This window comes from Sminthopsis crassicaudata, chromosome 6 (assembly GCF_048593235.1).
Source record: "Sminthopsis crassicaudata isolate SCR6 chromosome 6, ASM4859323v1, whole genome shotgun sequence".
Taxonomy (NCBI): Eukaryota; Metazoa; Chordata; class Mammalia; order Dasyuromorphia; family Dasyuridae; genus Sminthopsis; species Sminthopsis crassicaudata.
Genome location: NC_133622.1, coordinates 151,717,783 through 151,735,331, shown reverse-complemented (window position 1 = coordinate 151,735,331; position 17,549 = coordinate 151,717,783). Strand labels below are relative to the sequence as shown.

Genomic DNA, 17,549 nt, shown 5'->3' with positions numbered 1-17,549 from the left:
TTTCTTGTAGTATTGTGTCAACATTCTTTTTTTGGTCGCAGCTTTCAGGTGGTCCTATTATTCTTATGTTTTCTCTTCTTGATCTGTTCTCCAGATCTCTTGTTTTCTTAAAAGATATTTCCCATTCTCATCTGTTTTTTCATTCTTTGTATTTTCTTTTGTTATTTCTTGGTCTCTTATAGCCTCACTGGCTCCTCTTTGCTCAATTCTAATTTTCAAAGAATTATTTTCTTCTTTTTGAGTCTTTTCTAGTTGGTTAACTTTTTTTTCATAATCTTCTTGTTTTCTTGGATGGTTTTTATTTTATTTTTCAATCTCTCACATGATTTTTGAAAGTTTTTTTGTTTTTTTGTTTTTTTAGTTCTATAAATTCACTTCTGGGTAGGTAGCCATTTAACATTACTCTGGTATTGAAGAAGCTTTTTTTTTTTTTTCCTAAACACTTCACTGTCCTTCTCTGAAGATGAATCCCAGTCTTCCCTATTATCATAGTAAGTTTCTGTGGGTAGATTCTTTTTACTTTGCCTGTTAATTTTTTTTTTTTTTTTAAATAAGAACTATTAGTGTGAGTACCTCTAATCCTGGAATTGAGGGAATGGTGCCTTTAGCTTCACTTCACCTTGGAACCATAAACTAAAAGCTCCACCCTCTTCAAGTGCCCGCAGGCAATAGCATCCTTGACTCACTGCTTTTGCACTCACAAGGTGTGCTGGTTCTTTCTAGCCCAGGGCCGGTCCAGCAACACATCTGGTACTGGCAATTTTAATCAGCAGAAGTTTCCTTAGTCTTCTGGGACTCAGACTCCCACCTCCCCACTTGTACTGTCTGGGAGATGAAAATTCCTGAGTTTTAGTTTGAGGCTCTCTTCAAATCCACTTATCCCAGGGCTCCCAGGACTGCTGTTCGCAGTTTCTGAAGACCTAGCCTGGAAATGTTTACTCTTCACATGGGTTAAAGCTCAGCCCTGAGATCTTTCTTTGCGTCTTCCTGGCTTGTTCATAGAGAATCCCTATTTTGCCCCAAATCTTATTTGCTTTTTACCAGTCTTTGTTCACCTTGAGGCATAATTTTATTTTGTTTGTGAGGGAAAACTGGAGAGATTAAAATTTTCTGATATCTACCATATTCTTAAAATCTTTCCACATTTAAAAAAAATGTTCCCCCAACTACATGTTAAAATAATTTTTAAAACCTTTTTTAAAGGAGCTCTCATTCTAATGGAGGAGACAATAGAAGGAGTTAGCTAAATATCAGATGGGGAATGCTATCCAGTTTTCAGGGTATAGACGCAAAAGCGGTATTTATTTTTTAATGTCATTTCCATTAATAATATTATATCAGTTTCTGATGAACCATTTGATAGTGCCAAGAGCTTCAGTTGCAAAAAAAAGCCATTTCTTTTTCAGGTCATAACTATGGAAGATTGGGAAGACCTGAATCTGAATTCTGCTATAGACCCTTAATTTGTGTAACCCTGATAAAACTTCTGATTCCTCACTACTAAAATGAGATAAGAATAACATCTCTTTCACAGGATTGTTGTGGGAGTTATGTCAGATAGATAATATGTATAGTGGTTTATAAATCTTAAAGTATAATAAAATGCTAGTTATTATTATAGCTAAAAAGGTAGGAGGTTTGGTACCTGCAAAGGGGGTTTCCAGGTCATATCTCCTCAAGGACAATTTCCTTCCATAATGGCTTCACATGCCATAGTTGTAAATGCTGGAAATGCAAACAAAAAATATATTAATTTCCCATTCCTCCTCTTCATCTGCATTGCTATTTCTAGGGTTTGGGGGCTTATTTGACCATTGTTTAGTTGTTGATTAGTGCTGTTAATTACAATCTCTTTCTTAAATGAGTTAAATTAATTATTAATTTTATTAAATTTATTATATTAATATTAATTGATATACAATTATATTAATTTTAATTAATATATTTAATTAATATAATTTATTAATTTTATTAAAATAAATGAGTTAAATTAATTATGGACATAATGCACAATATGACATTGTTGCTGGAAAGTGGAAGGATGGGAGGATGGAGAATGGGGTTACTAGACTGAAAACACTGGAAAACACTGGACTCTCCCAATCAGGATAGTGTCAGCTTCAGAAATCCTTAGTTGGTTATCAAATGGGAGAGACCACACATATAAGAGAAGATGGCTAGGAAAAATAAGACATAGGGATGGTAAGTTAGATCATAGGGCTATAGCTCAAAACTTCTTTTCCTGAAATGAAGGTTGAGTTGATTACTATTCCTGTAGAAAGAAGGCGAAAGCTAGTGTTAATATAAACCTAGAAATGTGAGAGCATTTAGGGCAACAATGTCATATGCTTTATGGAGAGCGGGAAGATTGAAGACCGAGGGATGGGGCATATTGGAATCCAATCGAAAGGAGTATGGCTGATGGAAATAAAGAGATGGCAGGGCTCAAATCCATGGACGCTTTGGGAGGAATCCTTTTCTTCATCTTCCAGCCCTTCAATCAGAGGAGCAAAGGGAGCTCAGGAGGTGTAGGAGTCCAAAGCCTGATGCAGTTTCAAAAGATCAGTTGAGGCTTCTCAGAGCCACGAGAGTACAGTTCACAGAAGTGGAGACTTTGACTTGCATTGGTAGAGTTTTTTCAATGGGGATTCCCTACACCAATGAAATCATAAGTGTGGACCATGAAATCATGATGATGACTTTGTATAGGGTTACCAAGTCAGTCAACAAGCTGTGTGTCAGGCACTGTACGAAGCTGGGATGTAGTGTTAGGCAAAAGATAGTCCCTGCTCTTATAAGAGATTATCATCTATTGGTTGGACTAGATGGCTATGGATGTCCCTTCTAACGCTACTATTTTATTATCTGTGTTGGATTCTGGAGTACTTAAAGGAGGAGGAAAGAAATTTACATAATAATTTTATTATATATTTAAAAGAAGTAATAGTTATGCATACTGGATTTACAGATTCATGTGTAGTCATCTTTTTTATTATACTATGTTATAAAAATACTTGTTATTCCATAAATGAAAAAGAAAATAAGTTTTAGAAAAAGAAATAATGACACGTTCAGCACATACATATGTGATGTGTTTTCGGCATTAATAGAAATGAATCAGGATTAAACAAAAACACCACTGGGGATTGTCACTCTTTTTTTGCTTGGCTGTGGTTTAATATCTTATCCCATTATTCTCAGTATTTCTGACAGGCAGTGACCGGATCCCTATCTATGGAATGTCAAGCCTGCGAATCATCATCCAGTCCACAACCAGTGGGGAGGAATATTTGCCTGTGGCTCATACTTGCTACAATCTTCTAGATCTACCCAAATACAGCAGCAAGGAGATCCTGAATATACGCCTAACACAGGCTATTGACCACTATGAGGGATTTAGTTTAGCCTGAGACACCCCAAGTTCACCTGCCCTACCCCAATGCCCACACTGGGCCTTGTGCAGAAGAACACATGGAGTGATTTTTATTCTGGATTTGTGCAATCGAATTGGTTGAAATATTTGAAGACTGCATCTCAGTGATATGTTTCTAGGGATATCAAAGCAGTGAAACTCTAACAAATCAGCATTTGGGTTGGGGGTGGAGTGGGTTCGGGAATGGGGAATTGACTCTCATTTGGAGATTTTATAAAAACTACCTTCTCAAATTCAGCCTCTTCCATTCCAGCTGTCCCACTTCCCAATGTGGTTGGTGAGCTGCTGGATAAAACAATAGTCAATTTCCTAGTTGTCAATTTTTAGATGCCTTTCCCCCTTTACAATTATTCCTTGTCCAATATCCTGTTCTTTCATTCTTCTAAAAGCTCCTTTCTTGTTGACCTTTTCTTCTTTACCTAAGAATGTTAAATCATTCACTCTCTTGGAAGCCTTTGAAATTTTACTGGTGCATTTGGCTGGCTTTGACTCAAAGCCCCAACCAGTGCTCTGATACTCAGGAGGAAGTGACTGTCACAGTTCTAAACCACTGGGTTTCAGTCTATGGCTTTGGTCTAGCTTTGAGAACTTACAATGAACCTTTGTATACTTTTTTTTTTTTAAGAGCTTCAGAGAAAAACAAAATAAAATTCCTTTTTTATGAATATGGCCCCCTTCCTTTTCCTTCTGAAGGATTTGCAAAGTAGCTTGGCATTTCAGTGGAAGCTAGTTCTTTCTGCCACGTATAGCCATGTCCCTCTGAAAAAAAGAATGTGAGTTATCTTGCTTTCCTGGCAAGTTTTGTTTTTTAGAGTCTCTCTTGTGCCAGGAGAAAGTAGCAATAAACCATACATAACAATGTGAAATTTCTAATCAGTTTTTCTCTAACTCAGTTTCCCTCACTTTTTCTTTTTTCTCAACCTTCCCTCTTTCCCTTTTGAACCTTTTTCTCTAACTTTATTTAACTTTTCCTTTGTTCTTCCTCTTCAGAGGATGCATGCAATTGCTTCTTTTGAAATTTACATTAAAAATGTAAAATTTCTGTTTGACAGATTTTTCTTCCCTCTTCAGTAAATGCTGGCAAATTAAGGACATTCTTTATTACAGAACTTATGTTTTGCAAATTTGAAATGCTTGATTACAGTGGGAGATTATGTTTGAATTGCATAGATGTTTCTCAAAGGAATGGAATTCTGTTACCTTCCACATCATGGAAAAAAATGTCCTTCATGATCAAAGAATTCACATGAATCTAATTTTAAAGACCTTCTAAACTAGAAAAAAAACTTATTTATATAATATGCAGTATTTATGAACCACATGATATTACAAGATATTAAACTTTACACATCTCAACAAAAGGATATAGGGTTTTGCTTTTGCTTTTTGTTTTCTAAACTTCTCTGATTGCTACATTGGTAGTTTTTCAGTCTCTTTATAATACAAGGATATGAAATGTTTATTTTCTATGTGTGTGCATACTGTTCGGTATTATGCAATAAATCTGATGTTTTAAATTAGACTATTCTTCATTGTACCTATAAAATGGATAATATAGGGCCAGATTTGGTAATATGTTAAATTCTCTGCTAAATTAATTAGTGTATTGTCCTTTCCAAAAGAATGCCCTCCTGAATTTCCCAACCAATGACATATTGACAGCTATGAGTTAATCAAGAAGCATTTTATCAGCAGTTACCAGTGCTAGACACTGTACTGGGTGCTAATGTCATCAAAGAGCTCAATAAAGCAAGAGAATAAGAGTTCAATAGCTAAAGATAACATAGAGGTACTTATCCATCAAAGCCATGAAGGAAACAAAGTAAGGCAGAATGGGAAGACTTAGGAATATAGTATAGACAGGAGGGACAATAGATGTAGGAGGAGTGAAGTAGAAGAGAGGTGGAAGAATACTGTAGAAATACCAATGGTTTTGGAATCATAAACCCTGAGTTCAAATTTCACCTTTCTCCTCCACATATATATCATGTATGTGTGAATATATATGCATACATATATTTGTATATATAGATGCATACATATGTATATACACACATTTATATTTGTGTGTGTATGTATGTATGTATGTATGTATCCCTGAACAAGTTACCGAGTTTGTTTTTGCCTCAGTTCCCTCAACTCTAAAATGCATAGTTATACTAAGAGGGTCTCTAAAGTTTATTATAGCTTCAAAATCTATGATTAAGTGATCCTGTGAGGAATTCTGGAGTTTTGAATTATGGAGGTAAAATGTTATGGGTGATGGTGATATAAAGTTTTGATTGCTCCTGTTGGTAACAAAAAGTTAAGAAAGTTGATGAACTGGAAAGCCAGAATATAGGACGATACATCAAGATGCATATGGAAATTCTCAAGTGCGAAGGCAGGGATTTGGACTGGAGGTCGGAACCAAACTCCTGAAGAATGGCAAATGACCCAGAGATGGGAAGGTGACACTAATGGAAGCATTGTTGTGGGTGAAGGGATGACAGGGGACGAGCAGTGAAAAGTGAGTACTTTTCCTGGTGACAGCCAGCTTCCACAAGACACAAACAGAAAGGCAAAGTTTATAGATTGGAAGGGCAAGGTTGTGAGTAGGGATTAGGATACTAGAAGAAAGTAGGAGGTAGAGAGGATTTTTAACTCGCCAGTTTAACTCAAGAGAAATGAAAGTTGAGAACCTACTCTCCATCTTTTGGAGAATGTCTCTTGATTCCCTTCATTCCCTTTATCCCTGCTTTTAGGGTCCAGCCCTGACCTGAGGATAGGATCCATGGGGATTTAATCTGGCTTCTTGAAGCTCAAGCTTTTTATTCTGTAACCAGGAAGATTCAAAGGAACAACACCAAAGAAACCTGGTGATCCAGGAAATGTGTGTCGTAATACATTTCCCAGAATTAGAGGTTTTCTGTTTCTTTTGGACTTGACAGGACTTCTCAGATGTTTCCCACAGTCTATAACTCAGAGTAATAAGAAGCTAGCCTGGTCTCTGGAAGTTTCTCTTGGATTTGAAGGAAGGAGACTGGTAATGCTGTTCCCAACATTAGGGGAGAGGGGTTCAAGAGTAAGACAGAAGCTGCTTCACAGTGGTTATGGCCTAGAGATAGTTGGACTCCAGAAGCAAGTAGCAGCAAGCTTAAGGCTATAGATGAGATCAGAACTTGGTAGACTGCAGCCTAGTGGTTCTCAGAAAGAATCCTGGGGGATCTCTGAAACCCTTTTGGAGGATCTATAAATTCAAAATTCTTTTTTATTTCTAATATGATAAATATAAATGTAACTTACATAAGCAAAAACTCTTTGGACAGATCCTCAATAATTTTTTATAGCGTAAAATAATACTGAGAACAAAAGTTTGAGAACTATTAGACTATGCTACTCATGGTGAGAGCTAAAATAGTGTACAACTGCTTTTTTTTTCTGTCTGCTTACTCAATGCTATGTTAGAAAAATCCCCCCAAAAGATTCAAATTTCAATCTCGTTCTCTTCCATTTTCCTCATATCAACTGGAGGAAGTATAAGGAGGAAAGAAAAAATTCAACCTTTGGTTATGACAAAATATTTTAAAACAATTTTAATTACTGTTCACATTTTTTGGCTGATTCTGTTATTGTTAATAAATAATATGTCCATTAACAGTGAGTTGTTGAGTCCTGTGGGTCTGGGGGACATTGTCACCGAGGGAGGAAGATAGTTTATGGACTGGAGGTGAGCTAATTGAAAGTAGGATTGTTTCATTCTTTATATTTGTATCCTAAACCATAGCACAGTGCCTGGCACATAGTAGGTGCTGGGAAAAAAAAGAAACCTATTGATTGATTGGGCCCTTATATTTTGGTAATTTTTTGACCATATTACAGACTTAAGGACTAACATTGAATTGGGAAGTAGGGTGGGGAGAGGCGGTGTATAGGCTACTTCAGAGTCACTGGAACAACATCAGTAGTTCTTTCTCCTTGGCTGCTTGCTTTCTTGCTAGAAGGGCAGAACAAGGAGACAACACAAAGTGCAACAGTCATTAAGTATATGATGTTTTTGCATGATATAGAGCAACACACACACACACACTCCAATTTCAATTCTCAGATCCTGGAGGTAGAAAAACAAAATGACTAGAACTAAGAGCTCATGCTCCATCTTGGGCCAGAGCCTCTTCCCAAAATGGCAGATGAATTGCTTTTCTTCTACTTGTCCATGCAACTAAGGGAAACATTTAAATATGAAAAATAGGCATATGGAGAAGTCATGGGGTCCAGGAGAAAAAAGAAAATGAGGTTTTGAAGGTTAGATGAGAATGTTCTCCATCCTTCAAATATGTTGGGCCCAAGGATCCTTGTAGATCTGCCATCACATGAACATGTCATCCTGTGTGAAACATCTAATTATTTGACAGTCATGGAAGAGTTGAAAAAAAATGTCTCTATGCAGATATGGACCTCTACAGGTATGGATATCTCATGTATTAATGAATTATCTGAATGGTTTTTATTATCTCTTTGGTAAAAGAAATTGCTCATTTGTGAGTAGAGGAAGGAGAGACAGAAATTAACCTGATATAAAATCAAAATATGTCAATAAAAGCCACCTTTCACCAGGTTTCTTTCACCTTTTTCATATGCCTAACCAGTTTGGCAAGTTCTGAGCAGAAAACATTTTGAAAGCCTTTTTGATCAGTTCACACTGTTACTAATAAGCTACTGAGACACACTGTGGAATAGCATTGGCAGATGCCTATGAAGCAATTTGGACTCAGGCCTTCTCTTGGCCTTGGTTCATAATTGAAACAACAAATGTTCAAATATTTCTTCCTTCCTCACAACCCCCTCCATCCTTTTCCACTTAGAAAGTTAATAGGAAAATTAGGAAGGTAAAAGGAAACATTAAAATTAAACCACATTGGTTGGCTGTGTGGCACAGTGGATAAAGTACTGGGCTTGAAGTAAGGAAGACTCTGGGTTTAAATCTGACTAGCTGTGTGATCCATGGCAAATCACTTAATCCTGTTTGCCTTCATTTCCTTCATATATAAAAATGAGTTGGAGAAAGAAATGACAAACCACAGTATCTTTGCCAAGAAAATTCCAAATGGGGTCACAAAATGTCGAATGTGATTGAAATACCTCAACAACAAAATTCAAAATTAAGACATTTCCTCTGAATCATTTTTTTTTCTTTTTCACCAAAGGAGAAGCCCTATGATTTGTACTGCTGATGGAGAACAGACCTGGTCTGGGAGTCGGGAAGACCTAAGTCTCACCTCTAGCATTCATTCATTGACTTTGAAATTCTATGAAAATCACTTAAACCTAAGAAAGTCCCTAAGACTCTTAAGTTACAAAACTGGTACTGATGTATATTGGTAGAGGAGCTTCCTTATACCAATGAAATCATTAGTCTTATCTAAAGGTAGTGTGGACCAAACCTAATTCAGGCAGTCATGGTTTAAGATCAGGTGGAGTAAAGAGACGTACATATTTAGCAAAAATATAGCACTGATCCAGTAGACACATTCCCCCTTATCTCCATGTAGAAACCTTTTTGATTGGAAGGATATATGTTGAGTTATACTGCATCCGCTGAAATCCCACTAACCTGGAATCAAGTCTTGGGGACAGCTTCCCTGACTTCTGTGGGAAAATTAGTCCAGTAGGAATCTTATTAGAAATTACTACACACTAGTAGTTGGGGAGAAGAAAAAGGGGGGACTCATGGGACCAGTGCCAAGGCCAGTGACATTTAAATTTTAACAGCTGGTTGGTGTATCTGCAAAAACTGCATCTATCTAATGTGAAAATATTTTTGGCTCAAAACTTTTAAGTTGATCCAGAAATCTGGTATCTTGGAGGGAGGGTTCTTATTATCACTTATACTTGCCCTTACAAGAGGGTAGCTATATCACCTTGAGGTGTTGTAGTAGTATTCCTATGGAGCTGTGTCTTTTTAATACTACCATCTCAAACAAACCATTCTGATTTGTTTCCTTTGTCACCTCTCCATCCTCCCCTTCTCCCCTCAATAATTATCTCCACTGAACAGCAAGAAGTTTGGTTAGCCCAAGTGCATAACAAGGAGTAATTTATAATTAGGCTAGAAAGATAGTCACATTGTGAATGGTTTTAAACGCAAAATGGAGAAACAGATATTTGATTTTTGAGAGGAATGAGATCAATTACTTGTAATGTTTTCAGGGATACTGAAAAATTTGAGGTTCATAATTGATGCTATAATTGACTAAAAGACCTTAGGAAGAGGAAGCAGTGTTGCTCCAAATATTTCTTTTCAGACCTTGGTCACAGCTATAGATAGCAGGCCCCTTCAGAAGTTGGAACAAATATGTCCTTTGTCACAAGCCCGTGAGTGGTAGGCCATTCTAGTTAGGGGTCAAAAATGTCCCCAAACAGCCTGGATTGGGATAAAGCAATAAGCTTTCCAAAGTTATACTGTGATAGTTGCCCATAATCAGAAAGGGTAAGCAAATACTTTCAGTCAACCTATAAGAGTCAGGAAGCTTATGAACATCCTACAAGATACTCCTTTAAAGATAAGTTAAGTTCCTGGACATGATTCTGTTAAAGGAATCTAGAGGGGGAAAATGTCCTCTGACAATTCAGGTCATCCTTTTTCTTAGTCTTAGAGATATTTCTAGCACATTAAAAGATGAAGAGCCATGGCCAGTGTTCCAGAGTTCCACAGCCACCATATGTCAAAAGGTGTGACTTGATCACATCATTCTTACTCTTGAGATAGAGGCTCTAGCCACTATTTGATGCAAAAAAGCACTTTTTTCATACCCACTAAAGTGGTAAGATTTAAAGAATTGTTTTACAGTTCCACCTGCACTCTGCTATTCAGTTTCAAACTTGCCTCCATGGATCCTTACAAGAAAGCCCTTTTGGTACTGGGAAGAAAAGGAAGTGGTAAGAAATGCTAGGGAAAGTTTTAATTTGACTGCTTGTACTGGGAATAAAAATCTAGGTTTTAATGCATTTTGTTTTAGTAATTTTTTATTTAGAAATATGATCTAAGTCAAATTCATCTCTTACACTACACATGTAATTATCTACACTAAGACATTTTGCAACTTTAATGATGTGATCTCAGTAGGGTCTTGTCCTAGATGGTTGTTAGCCTATTGACATCCCATTGAGGATAGTTGATTGATTGAATCATAATTGAAATAGAGCTAGCTTCATCCTTGGATTTGGCCTTTATATGGAAATCAAATATGTAAAAGACAGAGTTCAGAGCTGAACCCATAGACCAGAATGCACAAAGAGAATGGGCTTGAGAATTACTTCAAAGATGAGAGGATACAGAGAGGAAACCCAAGGATTATAGGTCTCCCAGAAAGACAGGACAAAAAAAAAAAAAAAAGTAATGTAACAATTTAGGAAATAATAGAAAACTGTTCCAAACTTCTGAATACAGAAAATGAAATACAGGTGAAAGAACACACAAATCATCTCCAGAAAAGCAAACAAATAGGCTGCAAATTCTGAGACACATGGACATTAAATTCAATGATTCTGAAAAAAAAATTAGTTTTATAAGTAATCAGGAAAAAGAAATGCAAATATGAAAGAGGAAATTCAAAGAATACAAGACTATTCTGTACCTACCAGAAAATGTAGGAGGGAATAAAGTAATTTTTCTATAGAGCAATGGAGCTGTCCAGAGTGATTTATTTTCAAATTTGAGCTTAGTCATTGAATAATAAAGTACACTGTTTTGAAACCCTTTTAGAGGGAAAATCAGAATTGAAGAGATTGCTTCTTGAACACTCCAAACAACAGAAAATGGAGAAGTGAATAAATGCAGTTGCTAAAGAGAAGCAATAGCAACAGAATGACAAGAGAGATACCAGTAAGCAAATTCATTCCAAATATACACAAGGAGAAAGAAATGAAGGCAGAAATCTGGTAAGAAATAACAGTGAAGAGGCAGGAATGGACTATTGTGACCATAATTTGCTGACATCTTGCCTATAGAGTTTTACTTCAGCTTATGTAGGATTCCAGTTGGATTTATGCACAAGCTATGTTTTCTTTGTCTCTGTTTTTGTCACTGTTGTCACTGTCTGTCTTCTTTTTCTGTCTCTAAAGAAATTTATTAATTTAAGCCTTTTCCCTTAAAATTTTGATTTAATTATCTCTTGTCCTCCTACTCCTTACCCACTGAGAAGGCAAGCAAACTGATATAATTATACATATTAAATTATGCAAAACATTTCCAAATTAGCCATATCAGAAAAAAAATGCCAAAAAAAATTGTGAGAAAATTATACTTTAATTTGCACTCACAGATCACTGGTTCTCTCTATGGAGGTAGATAGCATTTTTTTTTTTCAATCATGAGTCCTTGGAATTGTCTTGGATCATTATATTGGTCAGAATATCCAATGGTTGATCATAATTATGACTTTGCTGTTACTTTGCATGATGATCTCCCAGTTTTTCTCATTTCATTTATTGTCAGTTCACATAGGTCTTCCCATATTTTTTTCTGAAGCAACTTCCACTTGCCATTTTTTTCATAGCACAAAAATACTCCATCCCAACGATATGCCACAGCTTGTTTAGCCATTTCTCAAATGATGAGTATCTTCCTAATTTTCAATTCTTTTCTACCACAAAAGAGCTGCTATATTTTTCTTTGCTCTCTTGGGAGTACAGGCCTAGTACTGCATCCAAGTAGTTGGATCAAAGGTATGTACTTTGGATATAGTTCCAAAAATGGATAAGCTAGTTCAAACTCCACCAACAGTTCATGTACCTATTTTCCCTCATCTCCGGAGTATTTGTCATTTTTTTAATAATTGTGACTTAGTACTTTAAGGGTTTTTTTTTAAATAATAATGATTGAGCATTTTTCATATCACTATTGATAGCTTTTTTCCCCTTCTGATTCCTGTCCATAGCCTTTGATTATCAATTAGGAAATGGTTTTTATTTTTATGAATGACTCAGTTCCCTATGTATTTGAAAATAAAGCCTTGATTTATCAAAGAAATTTCCTGTAAAATTTTTGATATTGCTTTGCTATGATATCACTTAATAAAATATAATTTCTCATTGTCTTTTAATTAGATGTATTTTTACTTTTGTTTTGTCTAATAATTACTACTGCCTTTTTTTTTTTTTTACTTCAGCTAAATAGTCTGCTCTAGCCTTTTATTTTAACCTTGTATGCCTTTTGTAAACAACATATTGTTGGATTCTAGTTCCTAATTCATTATGCTATCTACTTTTATTTGTGCTCATCCCACTCATATGCAGTTATGATGACTATGTATTTTTCTCCATCCTATCTTATTTTTATCTTATCTGTCTTCAAAAATTTGTTTTGCTTCTGACAATTTCTTCCCTTAACTTGCCCTCCCTTTTAAATCATTCCCCCATTCTGGCCTGTTTCTCTTCCTCTGTTTTCCTATTTCCTATTGCTATTTTTCCTATTATTCCAATTAAAATATTCTTATTTCCTATAGAAATCCAAATAGATTTATATACCAAATTGTGTATATTTTAATATTATGCCCTCTTTGAATCAATTTTGATGTGAGGTTCAGTCATTACCCATCTTTCCCCTGGTTAAGGTTGGGAAAGGAACCCCAGAACTTTGGGGTCATAGACTGATATTGTGAGATGTCTCAAAAGAATTTGCAGGTTTGAACCCATTTCCTGGTCAAGAGGCAAAGCTTATTGTAATTGTAATGCCATTAAAAGCAAACTAAATTCCATGAGAATTTAGCAAAGAAACAGGAGCAGGGAGACACATTTATAGATATGCTAATTTTATAGCTCAGAGTTCGGACCAAGAGTGGTCTCTGCAATTTGATTCTTACTGATCAACAGATTATCACAACTGTCTCAGGAGTTTGATCCCTAGGACTATCCTGAGGCCAGAAGCTATCTGACAGTCAGCCAAGAACTGAGTAGTAGTCTATTCAGAATCAGACAGATTGTTATTCTTAGATTGGGTGTGGGAATTCTTTGAGGCAGACTCCAAAGCCAGAAGATTTTTATTGTTAGAAGTCCCCTAATGTCAGGGGACCTCAAAATCATTGCTATCTCCCCTCTATTATAAAAACTCTTCCTTACATGCCACTTTTGTGAGAAAAATTTACTTAAATTTTAAGTAAAAATTAATTTACTATAATTTACTTCACATGTCTCCTCTTTTCTTCCGTGTATTCAGCTTTCTACTTTGGGAGATTATTTCAACAAAATTGAGTCACATTTATACTCTCTGAGAATCCTTCTAACTGCCCCAGTAATGATAATTCTTAGAAGTTTCAATCACTTTAACTTTGAGAATTTTACATTTACTCTTTCATGTTTACCTTTTTATGCTTCTCTTGAGTCTTTATTTGAATGTCAAATTTTCTATTCAGCTCTGGTCTTTTCCTCAAGAATGCTTATAATTTTAAATGCTTGAAATTCTATTTCATTAAATATCCATTTTTCCTCCTGAAGGATTATACTCAGTTTGGTTATGTAGGTGATTCTTGGTTATAATTCTAATTCTTTGAGCTCTAGTAAATCATATTCCTTTAATGTAGATGGAAATCTCTTTTCCTTTAATATAGAAATTGCTAAATTTTGTGTTAATATGGCTCCATGATATATGGATTGTTTTTCTCTTATTTTCTTTTTGATCCTGAAGTACTAGAATTTGACTAAAATATTTCAGGGAGTTTTTATTTGGGGATAGCTTTCAGAAGGGGCATTCTTTCAGTTTCTATTTTATCCTCTAGTTCTAAGATAGTTAAGGCAGTTAAGTTTTCTTTGATGATTTCTTGAGATATGATATTGAGGATTTTTTCTTTGATCATAACTTTCAGGTAATCCAATTTTTCTAAAATGAACTCTTCTCAATCTATTTATTCTCCAAGTGACATTTTTTCAATGAAATATTTTCTAGGGAGGATTTTGGGAAGATGGAGTAGGTCAGTAAATTTCAATTTCCTTCACAAACAGAACAAATTTGTCCCTTAGGGTGAATATAGGCTGGGGGGAAATCAAGAAGACTTGAGGCAGAACAGGAGTTCTCCTGGTATTGATGAGAGTTAGGAAAGAGGGAACCCCTTTGGGTTCAGCGCAAGGATACATAGTTAAGTGAAGTCTAGTGATGGTGCAGAGTCCCCTGTAAAGGAATTTACAGGCCTGAAAATCTAGATTGATAAAAAAAAAAAAAGGTTTATTTGGGGTTTGGAAGTAAGGGTAAAGGTAGAAAGAGGCCAGGGCCAGAGGTGGTCACTGGGCGGACAGGAACCCTTACATGGCCAGAAGGATACCATGTTGGGGGGGGGGGGAGTTCTGCAAAGAGTGGACTCAAAGGGTTTCCCTTTTTATAATCTTGAAGGTAGGTGAAGTCCCAGGCTCCTGCTGGTTTGGGCCAGGATTAGCATTGAATAGAATTCAATGAGTTTTTAGATAAGGAAGAAGCTGTTTGTGGAGGTTGGGGAAACCTGAGAAGATAGTGGGGGCTGGGAAAAGCCAAAGCTAGCTCAGATCTGGTGGGGGCTGGGAAAGCCCGGATATCATTGGAATTCAAAAGGGTGCTTTTTGACCAGGATTTGTGAATCAAAAGATCCTAACTTCTTCAGCCTGGAAATCAGAAAGGAATCTTAAAGGGACCTCAGACTCTATCACTTCCCCCCTCAAACAGTTAAGACTTAAATTCATTAAAAAAAAAAAAAAAAAAAAAAAAAGATTTGGAGCAGTGTCCCTCATTTGAGGCAAGATTGAAGATTTTCTCCAAAGATCTTCAGAGTAGAGGGATCCCCTCTTCTTGTTCCCCCCTCAAACAGTCACCTCCAGATGCATGTGGGAAAAGGGGGCATCAATCTCCTCTTAACTGCTTCGAGCTGACAAGGGTAGTAGAGATTTGGGGTTTCATCCCAGGAAGTGAGGCGTGAGGTGTGGGGGATGGCAGCAGGGCATCTATGGGGTGTCCCGGTCAGTTTTCCCCAGTCTCTCATACAGCAATAGTTAAACAGTTTTTAACAAGTCCCCCAGTTTTAGCAAGTCTTAAAAATAGATCAATTAACTTAAAGGCGGGTCTACCTCAGAACCTTTTGCCAAGAATTCAGGTGGCCCCTTCCCCACTCCATTTCCAATAGGCAGGGGGAGGGGAAGGCAGCTAGCCTTCACTCCAGGCTAACTAGGTGCTTAGCAGAGAACAGTGGGTCAGTTGAAAGACAAGAGATTCTGCCTCACCCAACCTTTAGTGGGTTAAGTGTGGGGGTGTTGGAGCATTTCGGATCCTAATTGGAGTACGTGACTCCTGAAAAGAAAGTTGGAGGTTGGGTGAGAGAGAGAGATTGGAATTCTACCGAGAGTTCAGGTGTTAATTAAGCTATAGTCCCTGGGCTCCTTGGACTGAAATGCCAGAGAAGCTGAGGCAAGATAGAGATCAGTTTAGGGAAACTGAGGCAGTAAAAGAGAACTGTAATGCAACAGAACAGAGAAAGATTTTAGAAAAGCACCAAACTGGAAACAGTTAAGGAGTTTTCAAATAGTCTCTGTCTCTCCCTTTAACTCATCTCCCGCCTGCAGTCAGGGAATGAGAAAGAGAAAAAAAAGACAAAAGAAACTATCCTCACTCTCTTAACAATTAATTTAATTTGCCTTGTTTCAGAATTTTGTTCCCCAGCCAACGTTACAAAGGTCTTTTTTAAGCTACAATGTGGCCAAGGCTGAAGCTTAGAAAAGGAACTTTTAATTGTTGGCAGGGGGCATAGAATGCCAATCGAGAAAAACAGGAGAGTGCGCTAGGAACTAAAGGTCCTGGACCAAGAGAAAAGTCAGGAATTCCACCTGCTAGGTTAGTGAGACAGAGAGAGGCAGAGCAGACAGCTAGGCTTTATCTGTCCACCAGCAGGCAAGTGCCCTGAGGCTAAGGGAAAAATGAGCAGCCTCCAGAGCCCGGAAAAGTGTAATTCTAAGGCTGCTTACAGTGAAAAGCTATGACAGGAGGCATTTCTCTAATGCAGGATGACCAAATCAGGGAAACGGAGCCCTGTTTTAAAATGTATGGAGCAAGCTAGTTCTCTGAGAGGGCTGAAAGCCTCGGCTCCTTTAAGAGCTCTGGGAGGGGCGTGACCCGCTTCTCTAGCTCGCCAGCAAAGTACCATTTTAAAAGTTTTGAATCCCTAATTCCCCACTGTACAGGTTACCAAGCCACCTGGGAGAGGTTCGAGAAGACAGAGGATGGGGGAAGGGAGAGATGTTATCTTACCCAGTGTTTCCCAGATGGCGGTGGTGAGGGCTCACGCCGAAACTTCGGGTAGCTCGTACCATTGTTCAGGGAGCAGCAGCTGGGCAGAGGCATCTCTCCAAGTTCACCCGGATCCAGAGACCTTTCTCCTTGTAGCTACAGCCTGACCACTACAGTGGAGTGCGAGAGGGGCTCCAACACAGATTTCTGCCCCAGAACAGATCAAAGAGACTGCTGGCCTGGCACCCCCAAGAGGGATGGGGCGCTCAGAACGGCCACATGGCGGCGGGGAGGGGTGAAGAAGAGACACTTTCTCCAGTGTGTCTCGGAGTTCAGAGCCGGCTTTTCTGGTGAGAGAAAAGGGATTAGAAATGCCTTGGAAAAGAAGGTCTTTTGTCTCTGAAAGCATTTTTCGTCCAGAGTTCTGGGTTCCTTGGTCCTGCTATCCCTAAAAATAAAGTATGACAAAAGGAGGACCTTTTGTCTGAAATGCAAGTAGTCTCCACGGGAGAATTTTCCTCGCAGCCCAGACCTGGTCTGGGTGAGACAAGGGTAGGAACACAGATATTCTTCCCGGAAGCTGCGTGAACAGCTGAGACCCAGATTGGTTCTGAGAGACCTAAAAAGGTTAAGATTAGTTTTCGGGGTACCAATCTTTTGGGGTTCCCAGTCAGGGAACCAAAATGATGAGAGTTAGGAAAGGGGGAACCCCTTTGGGTTCGGCGCAAGGATACATAGCTAAATGAAGTCTAGTGATGGTGCAGAGTCCCCTATAAAGGAATTTACAGGCCTGAAAACCTAGATTGATTAAAAAAAAAAAAAAAAAAAAAAAGGTTTATTTGGAGTTTGGAAGTAAGGGTAAAGGTAGAAAGAGGCCAGGGCCAGAGGTGGTCACTG

General features: G+C 37.6%; 2 protein-coding genes across 5 annotated transcripts in view; one reads left to right on the top strand and one right to left on the bottom strand.

Annotated features, from left to right (window-relative positions):
- HERC3 (HECT and RLD domain containing E3 ubiquitin protein ligase 3) overlaps positions 1–4,950 on the top strand; it is a 163,885-nt gene extending 158,935 nt beyond the window's left edge. For all 4 annotated transcript variants that reach the window (XR_012483493.1, XR_012483494.1, XM_074275296.1 and 1 more), the window contains one exon: positions 3,202–4,950. Coding sequence is in view for 2 of the 4 variants with exons in the window: in XM_074275296.1 (XP_074131397.1) it covers positions 3,202–3,410 (209 nt within the window). In the remaining 2 variants the exon portion in view is untranslated. The remainder of the gene's footprint in view (positions 1–3,201) is intronic.
- The window catches only part of FAM13A (family with sequence similarity 13 member A), a 196,013-nt gene that overhangs the window by 7,713 nt on the left and 170,751 nt on the right, over positions 1–17,549 (bottom strand). The window contains exon 19 of the mRNA XM_074275298.1: positions 1,646–1,725. Within this exon, the coding sequence (XP_074131399.1) occupies positions 1,704–1,725 (22 nt within the window). The 3' untranslated portion in view covers positions 1,646–1,703. The remainder of the gene's footprint in view (positions 1–1,645; positions 1,726–17,549) is intronic.